The 21,096-nt window shown below is 44.1% G+C and overlaps 2 protein-coding genes across 3 annotated transcripts; both read right to left on the bottom strand.

Moving 5' to 3' along the window:
- Positions 1-223: 223 nt before the first annotated feature.
- Positions 224-2,280, bottom strand: LOC118365482 (nucleolar protein 12-like). The gene is made up of 6 exons (XM_035747737.2): positions 2,092-2,280; positions 1,815-1,920; positions 1,606-1,654; positions 1,287-1,444; positions 1,110-1,192; positions 224-796 (listed from the first exon to the last, which is right to left on the bottom strand). The coding sequence occupies exons 1-6, from the start codon at positions 2,190-2,192 to the stop codon at positions 583-585; spliced, it is 711 nt and encodes a 236-aa protein (XP_035603630.1). The 5' UTR covers positions 2,193-2,280; the 3' UTR covers positions 224-582.
- A 2,460-nt stretch (positions 2,281-4,740) lies between these two features.
- On the bottom strand, positions 4,741-20,551 carry LOC118365802 (sterol regulatory element-binding protein 2-like). 2 transcript variants are annotated; one of them, XM_052491107.1, is made up of 19 exons: positions 20,211-20,551; positions 13,254-13,994; positions 12,897-13,051; positions 12,579-12,722; positions 12,066-12,341; positions 11,685-11,787; positions 11,438-11,589; positions 11,102-11,306; positions 10,753-10,928; positions 10,315-10,564; positions 10,016-10,185; positions 9,716-9,887; positions 9,495-9,612; positions 9,288-9,391; positions 8,880-9,012; positions 8,205-8,379; positions 7,500-7,676; positions 7,291-7,405; positions 4,741-7,128 (listed from the first exon to the last, which is right to left on the bottom strand). In XM_052491107.1, the coding sequence occupies exons 1-19, from the start codon at positions 20,308-20,310 to the stop codon at positions 6,908-6,910; spliced, it is 3,687 nt and encodes a 1,228-aa protein (XP_052347067.1). In that variant the 5' UTR covers positions 20,311-20,551; the 3' UTR covers positions 4,741-6,907. The 2 variants fall into 2 exon arrangements, with proteins under 2 accessions (XP_052347067.1, XP_052347066.1); XM_052491106.1 differs by having other exon boundaries at positions 12,573-12,722; positions 20,211-20,550.
- Between the last annotated feature and the right edge of the window lie 545 nt (positions 20,552-21,096).

Below are 21,096 nucleotides of genomic sequence, written 5' to 3'. Positions count from 1 at the left end.
CTGCTTGTGACAGATGGCACGCGTTAGCTCAGGTTAGTGTAAATAAATAAACACTGCTAAGGTATGAGATTAGCATACACTAAGATCATTGACTAGACCACATTTCTTGAAATCTAAACAAATGAGGGCATGGGGTACTATAATGTCTAGAAATACACACGTAAAGATCTCTTCTCTGATGCTCGGAAAAGGATGTTGACTGAGGAGTCAGGTTTCCAAGTGATTCGTATATATCCTTTTCTTTTAATCAAACTTTGAGCATATACACATTGGATGAATACAACATACCAAAGCAGTTAGCATATAAACAAACATGTAGAAAGGAGAGAGCCTAACAAAGGAAACAGACAGGTCGTGTCCAATTGGTTAAAACAAAACAGTGTTTGAAACGGCCATTCTGGATCGAGCAGACATTGGCTTTCAATGAGAATGAATATGTGCAGTTTGTGTATTTGTTTGCTCTGTAGACTTTCCCAACTGGTACCATAGAAACTCTAAATGTCTATCATGGCTGCTTATGATCCTGATCAAACAAAGAGGCCAGACAGACCCTTACACTGCAAATCTATTTTTTCATAACTCTCAGTCCTTGTGATGTACCCTCTTCCCAGTCAGTCTGCGTCTTTGCTTCTTGCTGGTCCTCCCAACTCTGTTCTTTTCAATTCTGCCCTTCTTGTCTGTGGCACCTGGCTTCTTGTCTGTTGGCCGGCCTCGTCCTTTGCCTTCCTGTTTCCCCTTCCTGCTTCCCTTCCGCTGCGTCTGGTGAGCGTGGAGCGAGGCGTTCAGTGAGCAGATTCTGCAGAGAGGGAGGAGGGGGGATAATAACGTGTGAGAATAACTTGCCACCACACTGCTCATATTGTTATATAGGCATCATATTAGACTAAATTAGCTGTCAGAACTGAATACAGAATGACAATAGAACAGGAATTGGGGGCTCATTACTATTCCTTACCAGGGTGTATAACACAGTTGTTGAGGAATAATGAAATTTGCATAAATTATTACCCATTTTTTAAATCCTCCAGTGAATTTGACCATTATCAATAACACAAGGAAAGAATACAAGTGATTTTCATTAAATGTGAGTGAGGATAAACACAACTTACTTTTTATTGAGGATCGGATTCCCAGATTTCTTTGGCATAGCACTCATTTTCTCCTGCTCCTCCACCTCCTCCTCCTCAGTAACCTTCAAAAGATAATGTACAGTTTGAATACCTTTCAGAAAAACAATTTCAAAACATAAGAACATGGGACGTGGAAATCAGCAACAAATGCTTTACCTGATTGGTTTCTGGCGCAAAGAGGCTGGCCCCCGTGAGGTCAAGGTCACTGATGGTTGTTACGGTAACAGTATGGTTGGGGTGATCATACTGTACAGACTCGGTTGTGCCCGTTATTACATCCTCCAATTCATCTTCTTCATCATCAACATCCTCATCTGTGGAGAGTTAACCATAACAATAAGAGTAAGTGAAATGGATTCACACCTACATGTTAACTTCTGGGTAAACCTGAAAACACAGATAAGGGCAAGTGAAGGCAGCCAACAATATTCTGTCAAGCCTAGCTGACATATTTAATTATTTCGCTCAAACTCACCGAGAGCCTCTTTTCTTTCCTGCAGCAACTTCAAATACTCCTTGTGTCTCTGGAATTAAAGAGTAAATATGATTTGTGCCCCCTTCTGTCCACATTGTTAGTATTCCCTTCATCAAAAACTCTACTAAAGTGACAAGTTTTACACACCATGTCTATTTAATTAACACTTGGGTTTTAATCTTGTGCTTTTTCTCTTAGCCGGTGTTTACCTCTTCTCTGACTCTCTTCTGCTCCTCCTTTATCTTGGTCTGGATTTCCACCACTGCTGCTTTCCTCCTCTCCACCTTTCTCTTGTGGAATCCTGTCAGATAATCCCTGCAGGAGATACGATAAGTCAAACAGATGAGTACAAGTCACTTGTGGTCAATTTATTGCATTCACCAATACTTAACTTCTGATAGGATTAATGAGAGCTCTATAGTTAGCTAACGTTAGCTTGCTATGCGTTGAGGGACTCCTGTGCTGTTTATAATGTGCCAAACTCACTGTCGCTCGTTATCGTTGAACATGACCACACATTTCTCTCTTTTCTTAAATTTCTCATGCTTCCCCTTTTCCTTTTTGTTCCAGTTCTTCATGTTTTTCATTTTGATAACACGTGAGCTTGTTTTTCAGCTGGCGATTTGCTTCAAAAGTCCCTTATTTGTGTGCATCATACAATGTGGTCCGACTGGGACAACCTCCCAAGCACTTTGGTTCTTTGAAATTGTGGCCATTCTCTCCAATGTCCAGTTCTAGAAGAGTAATTTTAAAAAGTACATTGAAATTAAATGTTATTCAGAATTCTGATGCAAGTAAAATAACATTACCATGCCTACATTAAACATTGATAAGTGTACGACTTTAATATTACCAACACATTTATGAACAATCTGTTGAAAATGCACAAAGCAATTGGCCATTATCAAAAATGTCGCTCTATTGAAACCAAAGCCTACGAGGATGGAATAATGTTTGGTGGACACTGCCTACCCCAGAGCAGTGTGACCAAGCCAAATTTGATAATGTATTAGCTGTGCGAGTTTCAAATAGAGACCACATTCCACTCTGAACATGACACTGGGTAGTCAAATACTGGGAGCCACAGTCTGCTAGGACATTCCTACGGATTAATAAAGAGAGCGAGTCTGGAGAGACAATAGTTATTTCTACTGTGGGGAGTGGCTGTAAGACACCACTATTCATCCCAAGTCAAATAAAAGATTTCAGCAAAGGGAGATGGAGACAGAAAAGGAGGGACATACAGTGCGGAAAAAAGTATTTAGTCAGCCACCAATTGTGCATGTTCTCCCACTTAAAAAGATGAGAGGGCTGTAATTTTCATCATACGTACACTTCAACTATGACAGACAAAATGAGAAAAAAATCCAGAAAATCACATTGTAGGATTTTTTATTAATTTCTTTGCAAATTATGGTGGAAAATAAGTATTTGGTCACCTACAAACAAGCAAGATTTCTGGCTCTCACAGACCTGTAACTTCTTCTTTAAGAGGCTCCTCTGTCCTCCACTCGTTACCTGTATTAATGGCACCTGTTTGAACTTGTATCAGTATAAAAGACACCTGTCCACAACCTCAAACAGTCACACTCCAAACTCCACTATGGCCAAGACCAAAGAGCTGTCAAAGGACACCAGAAACAAAATTGTAGACCTGCACCAGGCTGGGAAGACTGAATCTGCAATAGGGAAGCAGCTTGGTTTGAAGAAATCAACTGTGGGAGCAATTATTAGGAAAGAGAAGACATACAAGACCACTGATAATCTCCCTCGATCTGGGGCTCCACGCAAGATCTCACCCCGTGGGGTCAAAATGATCACACGAACAGTGAGCAAAAATCCCAGAACCACACGGGGGGACCGAGTGAATGAGCTGCTGGGACCAAAGTAACAAAGCCTACCATCAGTAACACACCACGCCGCCAGAGACTCAAATCGTGCAGTGCCAGACGTGTCCCCCTGCTTAAGCCAGTACATGTTCAGGCCCATCTGAAATTTGCTAGAGAGCATTTGGATGATCCAGAAGAAGATTGGGAGAATGTCATATGGTCAGATGAAACCAAAATATAACTTTTTGGTAAAAACTCAACTCGAGGACAAAGAATGCTCAGTTGCATCCAAAGAACACCATACCTACTGTGAAGCATGGGGGTGGAAACATCATGCTTTGGGGCTGTTTTTCTGCAAAGGGCCAGGTATCGTGAGATTTTGAGAGAAAACCTCCTTCCATCAGCAAGGGCATTGAAGATGAAACGTGGCTGGGTCTTTCAGCATGACAATGATCCCAAACACACCGCCTGGGCAACGAAGGAGTGGCTTCGTAAGAACCATTTCAAGGTCCTGGAGTGGCCTAGCCAGTCTCCAGATCTCAACCCCATAGAAAATCTTTGGAGGGAGTTGAAAGTCCGTGTTGCTCAGCAACAGCCCCAAAACATCACTGCTCTAGAGGAGATCTGCATGGAGGAATGGGCCAAAATACCAGCAACAGTGTGTGAAAACCTTGTGAAGACTTACAGAAAACGTTTGACCTCTGTCATTGCCAACAAAGGGTATATAACAAAGTATTGAGAAACTTTTGTTATTGACCAAATACTTATTTTCCACCATAATTTGCAAATAAATTCATTAAAAATCCTACGTCATTTTCTGGATTTTTTTTCTCTCATTTTGTCTGTCATAGTTGACGTGTACCTATGATGAAAATTACAGGCCTCTCATCTTAAGTGGGAGAACTTGCACAATTGGTGGCTGACTAAATACTTTTTTGCCCCACTGTACATTGAGTTCAATAATAAGGCCAGGGACTGAGGAAGAGAGCCGAGGGGCAGAGAGAAAGAACCAGCAACTAGCCAAGAAAGCAGGAATAGAGACTAGTATAGTAAAGTGTGGGTGGTCTTCTTCCCCCGCCTTCAGGTGGATAAACAGTACCAGTGTAGTTTTGTTGACCAGCCCAGTCACTAGCTCCAGTGAAACACCTAATAAGGATCAAGATGAGTGTGGGAGCGTAATGCAGACCACTAACATTGCTTTAAGAGTGTTCTGTCTAAAAAATAATCTTGTGGAAACATTTTTACTATAGCATCCCTACTGCTTCACATTTATAGCAACTTAAAAATAAGACAAACACACATGCTGTCCACATTCATCTTTTATTAAAACAAATCCAAAAAACAATACATAGAAGGGAAAACATTTGAGATATTTTGTAACATTATAAATCGTAGTATGTCCATTCACTGCAGATGGTTGGTTGTGCAGCACTTACTAGACCACACTAACCAGTCTGATGAATTCAATCTGAAATAACGGTGCAGATACAAGGGACATGGTTGGGTAAATTGACACCATACAGCGGTGAATATAGCTGGGTTGAACTGGAAGACATACAGTCGGTCTTTCTCATATTAGGGTAAAGTGTATTAACACATTTCTGTGCATTGGAGTTCATGTCAAAAACACTACAATGTGCCAAATAATGATGCCCTATAAAAACTGCCATACTAATTAATGTCTTAGACAACAGTACTTCCTGCATAAAATATTAGGATAACTCCATTATCCTAATTTAAAAATAAAAAAAAGTCATTCCTTCACACTCCAACAGTTTATATCCCTAGGTTGCCTTGACAATATAAAACAAGATTGCTCAAAAAAAACTGAGCATGTATAATATTACAGCCATTAAATAAGAAAATCAGAACACAAAAGATGAGAATGTCACTTTTGTCAAAGTCTAGCCAACAGACAAAATTACAAGCAATTGGACAGATTCCACAAGGATAGCTCTGACACTGAAAACATAAAATAATTGTTAACTAAATCAAGGCCATTATGCTTGAGAGCTTCCCAATCAGATTGGTCAGAATCAACCTTCGTGACAGTGACCGAACTGTTTGGTCAATAACATAGTCAACTCACTCCGGCCCCTGGCTGGTGGCCAACACACAAACCTTCCTACAGAGTTGATGATTCCTTCTTTCTACCCATTATTCTCCCCTCTCACATACATAAGAACATCCTGCTTCATTCTATTTAAGACTGCTGTCTCTACATGGCTACAGAATGTACAATCTATATACAATCATGACTGTGATACTGTGTATGCATGTATATATAAAACTTGTATAAAGAATTGGGCTTTGATTTTCCATTTACGTTGACTCTCCAATCCATGAAGCTGTTTTCTTATTGTAAAACGAATGGCACTTTCACAGTGCTGGCCCATTAATATTGCACTGCACTGCTGAGTCTAAATAAAGCTGCTCTGTGTACGGTACGACTACTGTCAACTGTCACCATGCCAACTGGTGTGGTACTACAGTATATTGCGCTTGAGTACACTGGCATTGTACAGTCAATGAGGTAGATATAAATAGATACTACTCTGCACTGTACTGTGAGAAGCAAGTTATTTTGCATTGTACAGTAGAGGCTAGAGGGTGACTATCAAAGCTAGAATGCACCGAAGCCACAGTCGGTCTCCTTGCGTTGAGCTATTGTATTGGGCTGTCAAAAATACATACATTTTAAATGTATCATTGCGAAGCTTGAACGCACATGACATTTTAGCATGTAGAACTTGTGGAATGCCAGTGCATGTGCAGCCCGTCATCTACCTGTGACATTACAGCTCTTGTCATAAAGCTTCAGACACGACGAGCACAACCTCTTGTAGATGAAGGTCCATTCATCGCAGGGCACAACTCAAAATAACTGTTGGCTAATTAGCCAAGCAAAGAGAGAGACTGAATTGTATGTGGATGAGACCCAATGGCAGCCATTTTGGTCCTTTTTCCCTTTGGGGCCTATAAGCAGATTCTCTCTACGCTAAGCAGTGTTAGCAACGTTACAGTGTTAGCATTATACCAGTGAGCATGTGAGAAACCATGTCCAGTGTATGGACTGCATTATATACAATCTCCTTCTGTGAGGATATGGGGGTGCGTTAGGCGTGTGTGAGAGTAAATATGACACTGCCAGAACGTTAACAGTAGTCAATGTTCAGGCTGGCAGTGTGAAGATTGAAGGTCCCTTTTGGTGTCTCTCCTGTACTGTGATATGTCCATGAGATACGACTGTTTGCGTGACAATTAGATGCTGTGTGGAAATGACTGACTAGTAATTTATCAGTGATATGTCTGTAGGGCTATGTGACTGTTCTGGGATCTGTATAAGTGGGCTAATTTCTAATATGTGGTGGAGAATAACTTATCACTGATCAGTACTCTGAGTGAGTAGATCACAAGTCAGCGTTAACGTGTGTGGGTCTAACTGATCTGAGATCTGTCTACAGGGGGAATCATCAGGAGGCCGCGATGGTGGTGCCCCCACTGAGGCGGAGCAGGATCTGCTGGCAGTCCTGTAGGGAGCGGCGGTCACCCACACGCTCAAGGGTGCGCTTGGCCTCGGCCAGTAGGCGGGCGCGGTGCCCTGGTGGGGTCAGCAGGGGTAAGGGTAGGTGGCGGCACGCCAGCAGGATGGCATGAGCCCTTTCACGCTCACCCAGAACACAGTCACCCTCTGCTGCAGGGCGGAGGAGAAGAGGGGAGGAGAAAAAAGTAAAGAAAGGTCAGTACATTTGTGAGGAAAGCACTACATTTGTGTTAATTTGACATCAAAAACACATTTGATATCAACTTCAAATGGTATTATTCATGATAATAATTGAAGTGTGTGTGTCCTTACCCGTGGTGTACCCAGGGTTGTTGGTCCTGCGTCGGAGGCTGTGCTCCAGTAGCTGGTGTGTGCGGGTGGGACTGGCTCCAGCAATCAGCCTCACTGTGGTCTCATGCAGGAAGACCTGGGGGAGGACAAGAGAGGGAACATACGTAATTACACCACAGATAGCCATGAATTACTCATGAATAATTTAGCAGGTCTGAAGCCCTAGTTACCTTGTGTTGTGCCTGTCTGTAGCATTGGCCCAGTCTTCGCAATGAACTCAGGTCCCGCTGGAATCCAGCCAATTGGGAGCCAGGGGCGGGGCCTGGCTCCCCATTGCTGCTGCTTCCTCTTTGCCATAGGCTGGTCCTGAGGGTCAGCAAGAGGTCACAGACCAGGAGCTCCACCCCCTTGGTGTAGGAAAGACAACAGGAAGGCAGAGGAAGGTGGGGGGAGTGTTGAAGTACGTAATAAATGACTACACAATGAGTTATGGAAACTAAGAGAGTCATGTGGGACAGTACATGCACTGTAAGCATCGTCTCGACCTGGATATGGTGTGTTGCAGGTACCTGCAGATTTGGGAGGCCCCTGTACTGCACTGCAGACACATTGCACTGGGCTGCAGGATCATGCAATGCAACTACAATGCACCACAGCCACCCCCTACCACCCACGCACTACTACTATACCTAGCTAGAGTCAGCTTGTACCGATGCATTTGTGAGTCAAACGAGCACCCATGCAACGTGTGCAGTATATGTTTGTTCATGGTGTGTGTGTGTAATATGACCAATGGACACTGTGAATCAACCAAGCTCCATTACAACCTTTACTGCATGTATATACACAAAGGTTAGAGTTGGTTCAACTAGAAAATCACAGAGAGTGTATATATATTCACTTGCATCCTAAACACCCGCATTTAGGGAGAGTACCTTGTTGAGGCCATTTCCAGACTGGGCGGACAGGGGAACAGAGATGCTGGTGCGCAGGTAGCTGCTGGCCCTGTCGCAGTGAGACAGACAGGCCACCGCCCCCTCTCCCTTCAGAGGAGAAAGGCTCATCTGCACCGCCTTACACAGCAGCAGCACAGCCTTGGGCAACGGATGACTGCAGGATGACAGGGTAAACATAGGATTATGGCAATGCTTCTAATGTCCTTTACATACACATCACTGGGACCCTGCTCCCACACTTCCAAGACATCTACTGAAAACGGTGCATGAAGAAGACCCGCAACATCATCAAGGACCCCACATACTCCAGCCACGAGCTCTACTCCACACCTTAGCACACAACCGATGTTACCAGACTCTTACTAAGATTACTAAATACTCCACAAACTAAACACTTGCCCCCCAATCCTCCCTTCCCCGAAACATGTATAAATATTGGACGAAATTGTACCTTCCTGTATTATACTAAAATGTTTATTCTATTCTACTGAGCCATTTACTTTATGTTCCTGTTCTTATATTTTCTTATTTGTAATTGTTGTATTGTCCAGAAGGAACCTGCAGGTAACAATTTCTTTGGACTGTGTATACCAGGTATATCCTGTACATACGACTAATAAAAAAAACACACAACATAAACAAGAGTATACTGACTCGAGGGTATGGAGAGCTCTGGGCATGCGCTCTGCCTCTGCCAGCAGTGACCTCACAGCGACATCATCTCCTTGCAGCCAATGGGCAGCAGCCTTTAGGACCAATGCCCACCAGCGACTCACTGGGTCTGCCACTAAGCAGAGAAGAGATTACATGACAACATTAGACTTCAACTGTGGCATCAAGGGGTCTAGCAAAAATGGTTCACATGTTATATTGAATAAGTCAATTATGTTAATCATAAAGAGTCTATCTTCAGTGTTCAAGATACATATGAGAAGAATAAAATTCTATACACATTCACAGCATCAGATCATCTCGTAGGAAACAAAGATGGGAGAAATCTGTAAAGAAATCTGTCCCACACAGAACATGGTGTGGTTCACACTAACGTGTGCATTCCAGTACCTGGCATGGTGGTGTGATTAGGTGGGGCTGGGAAGGGAGGAGAAGAGGACTCCTCTGTGCAGCTGTTCAATAGGTGGAGAAACTCCAAGGCACTGGAGAACTCCCTAAGAGACAGAGAGTGAGAGTGAAGAAAAGTAAACTAAGTAAAGTAAACAATTTGCATAGGTAAACAGGAAAGTGACTGGGCACCGAGGATCCTGGCCTTACCCCGAGTCGTTCTTGGGCTTGCCTGCCTCCCTGTCAGTGTGGGGCTGGATGAGGGAGTGCACAGCTCTCTCCAGCAGCTTCTCACAGAAACAACGATGCAGCTGGGCGATGGGGTCAGCTAAAGGAAAAGAGAGAAAGAAAGATAATTAAAAGGCCTAATTGTTGCATGAGGGCATTTCTGTATACACTATTAGCTCTTCCATCGACTTTATTGTTCATACCTGGGTCTCTCTGGGAAGTGTACACACCCTCTCTGCTCTCAGACTTCACAGACCAATCACAGCTAAGGAAGAACTGCCTGCCCAATGGGGTGAAGAGCCAGTGCAGACAGTCAGGGATGGGCTTGGAGTCTGATTGGCTGGCCACACCCTCAGCACAGCTCAACAGGTAACCCTGGGACACAGACATGTGGGGAAAGATGACAGTGAGTGCATAGTATCAGAGTTATCATTACCATAGCAGTAATGGAGGGATGTGGCGGGTTAGTAATGGAGGATGGAGGGATGCCCTGAGACACTCACAGGCAGGCAGGAGAGGTGGTGGCCCAGTACAGTGCGCAGAGCTGTTGCCGCGGTGACATAGATCTGGGCCTGCTGGGCAGGGGCCATCTTGCTTTGGGCGCTCTCACTGAGGTTGACGGCACTCATAGACAGAGACAGAGCCCACAGGCCACTGCGCTGGGGAAGCTTCCCTACACACAGAGAGAGAAAGAGAGAAGTTCCAGACAGAGGATGGGGTACTACTGTGTTATGTTATCGTGTTTACAATGACTAATGATACGGACCTAGGCTCAACGTTCTAGACAATTCAGTGTAGTCACCTGTGAGCTGCAGCTGGCTCAGCCTATGGTAGACCAGAGCTGCGTCCCGGGAGCTGGTCTTGGACTCCTCCCCCTTTTGCTTCCCACCAACCTGGCGAACCAGCCAGCCCAGAGGGGTGGGGTGATGCAGACAGTAGCGAATCAGGTTCCAGGAGAGTGAGAAGAGGAGGTCCCAACTGGTGGTGGGCAGGGCTCTGGTCAAGACTGACAGGCAGGTTTTCAAACTGGCCATAGCTGCTGTATAGTCACCCTGTAGGAGTGGAGAGGTGGGAAAATCTATAAGAATACTTATGGAACTTGGCATTCATGTACCTATAGACACAGAAAGATGGTTTTACCCAATCAGGGCACCATTTAAAAGGAGATACTCAAACACAGGTACAGAGAAAAACAATAAGTAGGGGAAAATCCTTCAGACATAAAGGGATGTGAACTCACTCTGTTGAGATGTAGGTCTGCTTGTTTACGCTGCCTCCAGAAGGAGACAGATTTGGGCGAGTGGAGGGGGGTGACAGGCTCCCAGAGGTAGAGGACCCTAACACAGCCCCACACTGCCCCAACACCGCTCAACATCCACACCGTCAACCATGGCAACAGGCACCAAAGCCAGGTCGCTGTGGGAAAGAGAGGGAGTCAGTGTAAGATACATAAAGTCCAATACATCCTCAAAACAACTCCCAACCGGGAACTCTTACTGTTAAGAATAATAATGACTTTGACTATAATAACCTAACGTGAATGCAATAGGACTTGTATGGTCAGTGTAAGGGTCAACTAAGGGGCTGACCAAAGTTGTGGGTCTGGCTGGGTAATGAGAACAGTGTCCTGGAGGCTCTGTGTGCAGAGGTCAAGCCAGAGCTGCTCTGGGCCTCAGATCCCAGGAGAGAGGGCAGGGGGTTGAGGGAGAGGCAGAAGAAGGTGAGGGCACAGAGGAGGAGACGAGAGCGATCCATCACACCCACGGAAGAGGGTGAGCCAGGCTCACTCTTCACCTGAGTGAAGGGGAGAGAGAGAGAATAGTTCAACTACTATGTAAGTGTTCAACCTTTGCAACATTCAATTCAAACCATTTCCACACAACAACAAAAACATCACAGTTCCTTGGCTATCATCATCACAGTACCTGCTCATGGTCCAGTAAGGGACTGCCAGGCTCTGAGTCGATGCAGTATGGAGAGAACTCACGAGGAGATCCTGAACCAGACTCTGAGGCTGGAGGTGACATCATCAGCATCTCTGGTTTCATCTCCACATCGTCAGACAGCACCACCGACTCTGACAGAGCGGAAGTGGGAGAGAGCCCAATGCATTATGGCCCGTTCATGAACTGAAGTTGTGATGGATTAACTAGTAATAAATGGGGGACTTACTGTTCATCTTGTGGGCCAGGTTCTCCTGCCGTAGTTTGTGGTTGACCTGCTGCAGGTATTTGATGTAGTCGATGGCTTTCCTCAGCACTCCTGACTTGTGCATCTGCGTACAAACACATTAGCAATGTGTCAGTGTACATTTGGTGAGAGTGCCCTATACGTACAACTCCATTCCTCTGACTTCCATGTACTCTAGGAAATACCAAGAATCTGTGGTTTTATAGCCTAATTAAGTTTGACACCTGTGAAACATTCAAATTATTCTAGCATGCTCCTCTAAGTTTCTATCGGACTTGGACCACAAAATAAAACTAAACCCACTGTTCCTGTAAGGTCAAAGATAGTCAATATTGGATTATTGTATCACTTGGTTTTCCTGACCTTGGCGTCGCCGCCCATGACCAGGTCCCTCAGCTCCAGGATCTTGTCATTGATGGAGGAGCGGTACCTCTTCTCGATGATGTTGTGGGTGGTTCTCCTCTCTCCCTCCTTCATCACCCCCCCTGGACCCATCACCATTCCCATCCCGTGGTCCATCACCTGCCTGTTCCCACCTACACAGTGGGAGGTGCCTGACGACAGCTGTTTGATTGGCAGCTTGTCTCCGCCCCCCATCATGACAGGCACAGTGGTCAGGATGTTACTGCCCATCAGAGTCTGAGGGACGAGTTAAGGTAAAAGTCAGTGGTGACATATGACACAGATAAGATACCAAGGGGGACAGAGCAGAGAAGCATATTCAATTGAATTCTCTTGTCATCTTTATCTAAAGTCCTTTTCAGTCCAAGTTCTGGTTTAATCTGGGTCTATGTGACCATCCCCATTAGACCCTGAACAGAGAGAAAAGAACGGGAGAGGGTGAAGCAGACAGATAGTATAGAGACCTACCGGTACCTGTAGAGTCTGTGTCTGGATAGGATGGGTCAAGGTGGTGATCCCAGGGTTCTGCATGGTGGACAGAACCTGTGTCCCATCAGGCTTCAGGGTGGTCAGAACCAGATTCTCTGTCTTCAGAATCTGAGGCTGGTGGACCAGAAGCTGAGAGAGACCAGGGACACTGGAACAGTTACAACCAGTGATGCCATACACAACAAGGTCTATCGTTACACCATGCTAGGATCTGCACGTATTTAGAGAGACTTTATAAAGATTGGACGCAGCTAGTTTTGATTAGGGACTCAAACATTGTAAAGTATGAAGCTTGACACTCACGGGTAGCTGTTGAACCTGCTGTTGCATGGTGTGGACTGTAGGCGCGGTGGAGAGAGTCTGGATGGTCTGGCCAGTCTGCAGTAGTCTCTGGTGCTGGATGGTCATGGGTTGAACCTGTGGTGATGTCATTATGCTCTGCATCTGCGGTTGGAGGACTGTGGGAAAAAAAGAGAGGTACGTAGTATGGATACATTGTCAAAGGGCACCATTCATAGAGAAAAGCATGTAGGACTCTGAATAATTTCACATGATAACCATCTTTAAGTGCATTTCTAATGAATAACCACCGATTCCCAGTGAACAAATATTTTCAGTGTAAAAAAAAACAATAATAAAAAAAAAAACAATTGCTCTAACCTTGGAAGCTTGTAGTGGGACTCTGGTGGCAGATGACAGGGTTCTGGATGAAGCGGGACTGGCCACCGCTAGATGTGATCATCACTGTCTGGGCCTGGGACTGGATGGGCAGAGCCTGGTTGTGGGTCTGGACCAGGGTGTGCACAGGGAAGCTATGCGTCTGCATGGGGATGCTCTGGCTGTGGACCTGGATGGTGGGTTGCTGCTGGGGCTGGATGGCCTGCATCTGGGGTTGGATGGCCTGCATTTGGGGCTGGATGGCCTGCATCTGGGGCTGGATGGCCTGCATCTGGGGCTGGATGGCCTGCATCTGGGGCTGGATGGCCTGCATCTGGGGCTGGATGGCCTGCATCTGGGGCTGGATGGCCTGCATCTGGGGCTGGATGGCCTGCATCTGGGGCTGGATGGCCTGCATCTGGGGCTGGGGCTGGATGGCCTGCATCTGGGGCCGGGGCTGGAGCAGGGGAGGGGCGCGGATCTGATGCTGCCCTGAAGAGAACGTCTGGACTGGGGTCTGTGGTGGGGTGAGGGGCAGGGACTGTTGGGCCAGTGTTTGGGTGGGGGTGAGGGTCACGTTGCTGTGCTGGTAAACTGTGGTAGTGGTCTGGGGTGTCTGTGGGGCTTGAGGGGGTGGGCGTGGGGTGGCCCCAGCACCGTTCTGTAGGGAGCCTGCAGAGGACATCTGGTCCTCAAAGAGGTCGGGGAAGTCCCCCACCTGATTGCTGACGAACTGGAGCATCTCTGAGGAGAGAGAATAATTCAAGGGGTTCATGAGTCTCTGGTTGTGGGTGAGCTAAAAATGCACTTTATTCTTAGCCATAAAATCATGTGCAATGGCAATTGATTGAATAGACAACAAATTTGACTTTACATTGTTAGCATACAATTGGCTTATTAGACACAATCCATTTGTTAATATGGCCCTCTAATGGAGGTAGGGCTTCATTGTTGCAATCAAATCAAATATTATTTGTCACTTGCGCCGAATACAGCAGGTATAGCGTGAAATGCTTACTTACAAGCTCTTAACCAACAATGTAGTTCAAGAAATAGAGAGTTAATAAGATATTTACTAACTAAAGTAAAACAAATCAAAACTTAACAAGAAAAGTACATAACAATAACGAAACTATATACAGGGGGTTCCGAGTCAATGTGCAGGGGGTACAGGTTAGTAGAGGTAATTTGTAAAGTGACTATGCATAGATAAACAGTGAGTAGCAACAGTGTAAATAGGGGGGGAGGGGTCAATGTAAATAGCCCAGGTGACCATTTGATTAGTTGTTCAGCAGCCTTATGGCTTGGGGGTAGAAGCTGTTAAGAAGCCTTTTAGTCCTAGACTTGGCGCTCCGGTACCGCTTGCCGTGCGGTAGCAGAGAGAACCGTCTGTGACTTGGATGACTGGAGTCAGACCATTTTTTGGGCCTTCCTCTGACACTGCCTAGTATATTAGGTCCTGGATGTCAGGAAGCTTGGCCCCAGTGACGTACTGGGCCGTACAATCTGTCACAAGGGCAGATCCACAACTCGGGACTTTAACGGCTTAATGAATTGGACCTGGAGTTCCTACCACTGCCCAAAATGATTTGTTTTAATGTCGTATAGTTTTAAATTATAACAATATTTATTAAGATTTGTCATTTTATTGTGAGGAACTGCAGTTTCATCTGACATTTTTTCAGTTTTGTCTTCTTATGTGAGCGATCCTTGTTTCAGGTTATTGTCCTGCTGAAAGGTGAATTTGTCTCCTAGTGTCTGTTGGAAAGCAGACTGAACCTGTTTTTCCTCTAGGATTTTGCCTGTGCATAGCTCCATTGTGTTTAGTTATTGCCAATGACAAGCATACCCATAACATGATGCAGCCACCACCATGCTTGAAAATATGAAGAATGGTACTCAGTGATGTACAGACTTCTTACTTCTCACACTGTCATTTAGGTTAGTATTGTGAAGTAACTACTGTTGTTGATTCATGCTCAGTGTTCTCCTATCAGACATTCAACTCTGTAACTGTTTTAAAGTCACCATTGGCCTCGTGTAATTAAAGTGTAATTAGAATTTTACCATGCTCAGGTTCACCATGCTCAGGTTCACCATGCTCAGGTTCACCATGCTCAAAGGGATATTCAATGTATTTAAAAAAAAATGTATACCAATAGCTGTCCTTCGCAAGGCATTGGAAAACCTCCCTGGTCTTTGTGGTTGAATTGGTGTTTGAAATTCACTGCTCAACTGAGGGACCTTACAGAAAATGATGTGTGTGGTGTACAGAGATGAAGTAGTCGTTCAAAAATCATGTTAAAACACTATTATTGCACAGTCGATTAAAAGTATGTGATTTGTTAAGCAGATTTTACTCCTGAACTTATTTAGGCTTACCATAACAAAGGGTTGAATACTTATTGACTTAAGACATTTCAGCTTTAAAAAAAAACAACATAATTCCACTTTGACATTACATTACATTTACATTTAAGTCATTTAGCAGACGCTCTTATCCAGAGCGACTTACAAATTGGGACATTGACATTATGGGGTATTGTGTGTAGGCCAGTGACAAGATCTAAATTGAATCCATTCTAAATTCAGGCTGTTATAAAAAAAACAAACTGTGGAAAAAGTCAAGGGGTGTGAATACTTTCTGAAGGCACTGAAGATTATTAACCTGCATTAGAAATTGGCCTTGAGTGAAGAGAACACAGGAAAGAGGAGATTCCACAGTGACCTCTAGACAGTGACAATGCTGTTTACTGCCAGGGCAAGGTCACTGAAGGAATTAAGAAGTTTATGGAGTGGTGGCCTTGGTTCGATACACTGCTACTGTTCCGGCACAGAGTCAAGGAAGAGAGCGCCAGCCAGCCAGCTAGTGCTTATAGGAAAGACTTCCAACGACTAGCCCTGACAAATGACATGGTAATCTAGTACAGATGCCCTGAGAACGAGTTAAAAGAGCATCCTGGTAAGAACATTACTTCAGCTACTGGTGCAGTAGGTCTTGATTGTGGACGGCGGTACTGATAAGAGCTGTGGAGTTACATATGCTAAAGAAACCTAGTAGTTTCAAACCGGTATTGCAAGAAATGAGAGCAGCCTACATGTTGAAACAGTTTCTAAAGTCGTCTACTGCAGGGTGCGTTTAACTCTTGTCCATTTATCGTAAGACCACAACGTCACAACTATGCTGGCATGCCATCTCTCAAATCCAGAGGTTGGCTACATGTTCTCATGTGGTTTACCATTGTCTGGGGTGCATAACAGGCATGTAATCAATGAGAAGAGTTTCTCATAACTCAAATAACAGCTTTACATTTGCTAAAATCATTTTATCCAGTTTATAACTGCTGCTGTTAGAAATACTGCCAAAATCCCTTCTCTAATGACAACGTCTAAGACATGTCACTGTATACAGAAAGCATGTCCAGAGTATGGGCTTCAAAGGACTTTGGAATGGTCTTATAGATTCCACTGTGACAGGAGGAAAAAGTGTCCTGTAGGGACCTATGTATAGATAACAATGCTAGAAGAATCGGGGTTAAAGAATATTCACACTTATCAATGAGGGGATGCAACCTTGAACTCACACTTGCGATAAAGGCTAGACACCTAGGCCAATAAATGCATCGTCCTCCCATTTATGATTATGGGGACACCATTTATCAGAACGCAGCAGCCACAACTCTAAAACCCTTGGATGCAGTGTACCATAGCCTGATTCGCTTTATCACAGGTGACAGGTTTAATATCACTGCATCCTTTATCAGAAGGTCAGCTGGACCTCAATTCCTGCAATTCACTTAATTTCTCCTTTTAGTTTACAAAACTATTCTGCACAACATCTCACTTCTGTTAAAGGGATACTTCAGGATTTTGGCAATGATGACCTTTACCTACTTCCCCAGAGTCAGGTGAACTCATGGATACCATGTGCATGTCTTTGTGTCCAGTATGAAGGAAGTTAGATCATGCATTGTTATATTAAATTCAGTCACAGAGGAAACAGGTGAAGCAATATTGAGTTGGTCAAAGCATTTCAAATCAAATCACATTGTATTGGTCACATGGTTAGTAGATGTTAATGCGAGTGTAGCGAAATGCTTGTGCTTCTCGGTCCAACAATGCAGTAGTAACCAACGAGTAATCTAACCTAACAATTTCACAACTGCTACCTTATACACACAAGTGTAAAGGGATAAAGAATATGTACATAATGATATATGAATGAGTGATGGTACAGAACGGCATAGGCAAGAGGCAGTAGATGGCATCAAGTACAGTATATACATATGAGATGAATAATGTAGGGTATGTAAACATTATATTAAGTTGCATTGTTTAAAGTGGCTAGTGATACATTTTTTACATCAATTTCCATTATTAAAGTGGCTGGAGTTGAGTCAGTATGTTGGCAGCAGCCACTCAATGTTATTGGTGGCTGTTTAACAGTCTGATGGCCTTGAGATAGAAGCTGTTTTTCAGTCTCTCGTTCACTGCTTTGATGCACCTGTACTGACCTCGCCTTCTGGATGATAGCGGGGTGAACAGGCAGTGGCTCGGGTGGTTGTTGTCCTTGATGATCTTTATGGCCTTCCTGTGACATCGGATGGTGTAGGTGTCCTGGAGGGCAGGTAGTTTTCCCCCGGTGATGCGTTGTGCAGACCTCACTACCCTCTGGACAGCCTTACGGTTGTGGGCGGAGAAGTTGCCGTACCAGGCGGTGATACAGCCCGACATGATGCTCTCGATTGTGCATCTGTAACAGTTTGTGAGTGCTTTTGGTGACAAGCCGAAATTCTTCAGCCTCCTGAGGTTGAAGAGGCGCTGCTGCGCCTTCTTTACAACGCTGTCTGTGTGGGTGGACCAATTCAGTTTGTCTGTGATGTGTACGCTGAGGAACTTAAAATGTACTACCCTCTCCACTACTGTCCCGTCAATGTGGATAGGGGGGTGCTCCCTCTGCTGTTTCCTGAAGTCCACGATCAACTCCTTTGTTTTGTTGACGTTGAATGTGAGGTTATTTTCCTGACACCACACTCCGAGGGCCCTCACCTCCTCCCTGTAGGCCGTCTCGTCATTGTTGGTAATCAAGCCTACCACTGTAGTGTCGTCCGCAAACTTGATGATTGAGTTGGAGGCGTGCATGGCCACGCAGTCGTGGGTGAACAGGGAGTACAGGAGAGGGCTCAGAATGCATCCTTGTGGAGCCCCAGTGTTGAAGATCAGCGGGGTGGAGATGTTACCTACTCTCACCACCTGGGGACAGCCCGTCAGGAAGTCCAGTACCCAGTTGCACAGAGCTTGATGACGAGTTGAGGGTACTATGGTGTTAAATGCTGAGCTGTAGTCGATGAACAGCATTCTACGGGTGCAGAATGCCGTTTACGGGTGCATTCAAAACATTGGATACTGTACGACCAATCTGTTGTTGAAAATGTATGATACTGTACAACCATTATACCAGTATTCGAAAGTAATATATCATACCAAACCGGTAAAGGCATACTGGTGCAATACTATACGTCCTACAATATGTACAATATTGTACAACAACTATTCCATTGGGATTCTAATGTAATATAACAAAATGTAGCATAACATCGTAATTAATTATACTATCTATTAGTGTGTAATAAAGATTAGACCTTAAGTTAGAAATAGGCTATTTCAGTTTATGGCATTATCCTATAATACTAAATGGTTATCACTCGGATTTACGTATAGAATAACACGAAATGCTCTGATACAAGGTTGCACCCAATTAGGTAGTAATGACTTGAAGTCTATGGGTATCTACTAGCATGCTAGCATTGAATTATCATGTGAGTAGTTTGTTTTCAGGGCACCATTGGGAATGAGACCCTCTCAAATTGGGCAAAAAAAAATAAAAGGTGAATAAATAAATAAATAATACATTACTGTAGAGGCTATGGGTCGATTGATGAAGAAATGGCTTATAGGGTCCATCTCACATTCGAAAAGGCTCGGAAAAAATGAATAAGTGTCTTGTCTAATATTAATCATTCATTGGAATTGTCTGCTTCATCGGGCTCCACAGGGGGTTGGCTTTCAGAGGCACAAAACAAAACAGAGCCCCAAGCCCCTAGACAATTGTGACACAAAGGACTAAAACTGTCAAACGGGGACAGTTTCCTAGGGCTGCTCAGAGCAGAGAAAATAGGTTATGTAACCAAAGCAGCTATTGCATTGGGAATTGTGGGGAGAAAATTCTAGATAGTAGGGTCGGGACGATACCAGTAACACAAAGCTCCATCCTTTCACAGTGTGCCAAGGGTAAAACTGCTGTTTTGATAAGATGGGAACAGTGATGTTATCCCCATAGAGTCAATGTGCTGAGCCTATGAATGAGCAGGGTGAAGCGGACATGTCTCCCCGTCATAAAAACACAAGGGGTATTACTGATGGGCCAGTTATGAATAGACATTGGGAGTCACTTTTTTCTCCATTATTGATGAACAAACCCTCAATGGTATGACAGCCAGGAAAGAGGTAGACAAGCATGACAAAAAAAACATCTCAGAACAAAATGTAATGAAGAACATAGATAAATAGGAAGCAAGTAAAACTAGGCTAATAAGCCATTGGGAAAGTATAAGTAACTTTTTGCCTACGGGTAATTGAATGACACAGCTCACAGTTGAGTCACACTCAGTTACATTTGAGGAGTTGTTAATTCACACGCACACACTATGACCACTGTGCTGTAGGCGAACCACCCCTTTAAATATGCCTTAATCTTCATTGATGTAAAATGCGATTGCAATACATATATGTACAAGCGAGCTTGCTTGACACATGATACAAATCACCAGACTCCCGGCCTTACCGCGACGAGGACACGAAATACTGTCAGAAAGCGGAAATAGGACACAAACTTTCGTGGACAAACACACACAAAAATTCCATATTCTCTTATCAATTATGCCATAAATAGTAACTCACCATCGATGTCTCCCAGCGTAAATTCGTCCCCTAGTTCTGACAAAGTCGGATCCATATTTTCCATGGTCGAGATATACTCCCCACTAACGTTACTGTCCATAATGAAATTCAGAACTTCGCCTCCCCAGCTTTAACTGGAGGTTGCTGAAGGAAAGAACCAGGATGTCCAGAGATCTTTGAAGCGTTAACAACGCATAAGGTGACGTTATCTTAGCTCTACGTTTATTAAACTATCAGAGGACAGGTAACACCTCAACAATGCCCCAGAGAGGCCGATTTCTACTTAGATAAACTCATTTACAATTTAGACGTCGCCATCTTGTTTTCAACTACTTACGTCATTTTACAAACAGCGTTTGTGAACCAGGACGACTCGTGATTGGCTTAATCCTGGCTGTTGTTGTCGTGAGACGAGGCACCATTGTCCAATAGAAATGTCACCTTTACCGTGGCCTGATAGTACGTCAACGATCAGAAGCTTTCTTGAAATATGCATGGACTCCGCCCAATAATTGATTTAAAAAAGGAGCCTGCCTATCCAAAGAGATTCACCCTAACAAATATGTAATGTTATTTGACTTTATATATGAGCCCGCCCCATCTGAACAACATAATTCATGTTCTGCCTATCCCCAGATGTTACGCCTACCATCAGGATATGAATTACACAATAATAATTTAAAAGTTCACTAATTACAAAGGAATATTCTCATGTTAGTGTGAAAAAAATCCAGTTGTTAGTATGAAACTGACCTCAAGTATAATAAATATATTAGTTACATTTTGTAAACACAAGTAACATTTTATACAGATTTTTAACAAAGTCAAGAAATACTGCTTTATTTCATTTTAAAAAGTTACTTGTTGCATGACTGTTGGTATGTAA

The sequence above is a fragment of the Oncorhynchus keta genome, chromosome 32 (genome assembly GCF_023373465.1).
Source record: "Oncorhynchus keta strain PuntledgeMale-10-30-2019 chromosome 32, Oket_V2, whole genome shotgun sequence".
NCBI lineage: Eukaryota > Metazoa > Chordata > Actinopteri > Salmoniformes > Salmonidae > Oncorhynchus > Oncorhynchus keta.
Note: the sequence above shows the minus strand (reverse complement) of the source record. Positions and strands in the feature narration are given on the sequence as shown.

Coding starts and splice junctions, on each gene's coding strand:
- LOC118365802 (XM_052491106.1), bottom strand. CDS start 20,310: ATGGACAGTAACGTTAGTGGGGAGTATATCTCGACCATGGAAAATATG. Junction 13,995..20,210: donor TACGCTGGGAGACATCGATG/GTGAGTTACTAT, acceptor CTCTCTCCTCAG/AGATGCTCCAGTTCGTCAGC. Junction 7,129..7,290: donor CAACCCTGGGTACACCACGG/GTAAGGACACAC, acceptor TCCGCCCTGCAG/CAGAGGGTGACTGTGTTCTG.
- LOC118365482 (XM_035747737.2), bottom strand. CDS start 2,192: ATGAAAAACATGAAGAACTGGAACAAAAAGGAAAAGGGGAAGCATGAG. Junction 1,655..1,814: donor AGAAGAGAGTCAGAGAAGAG/GTAAACACCGGC, acceptor CTTTAATTCCAG/AGACACAAGGAGTATTTGAA. Junction 797..1,109: donor AATCCGATCCTCAATAAAAA/GTAAGTTGTGTT, acceptor CCCTCTCTGCAG/AATCTGCTCACTGAACGCCT.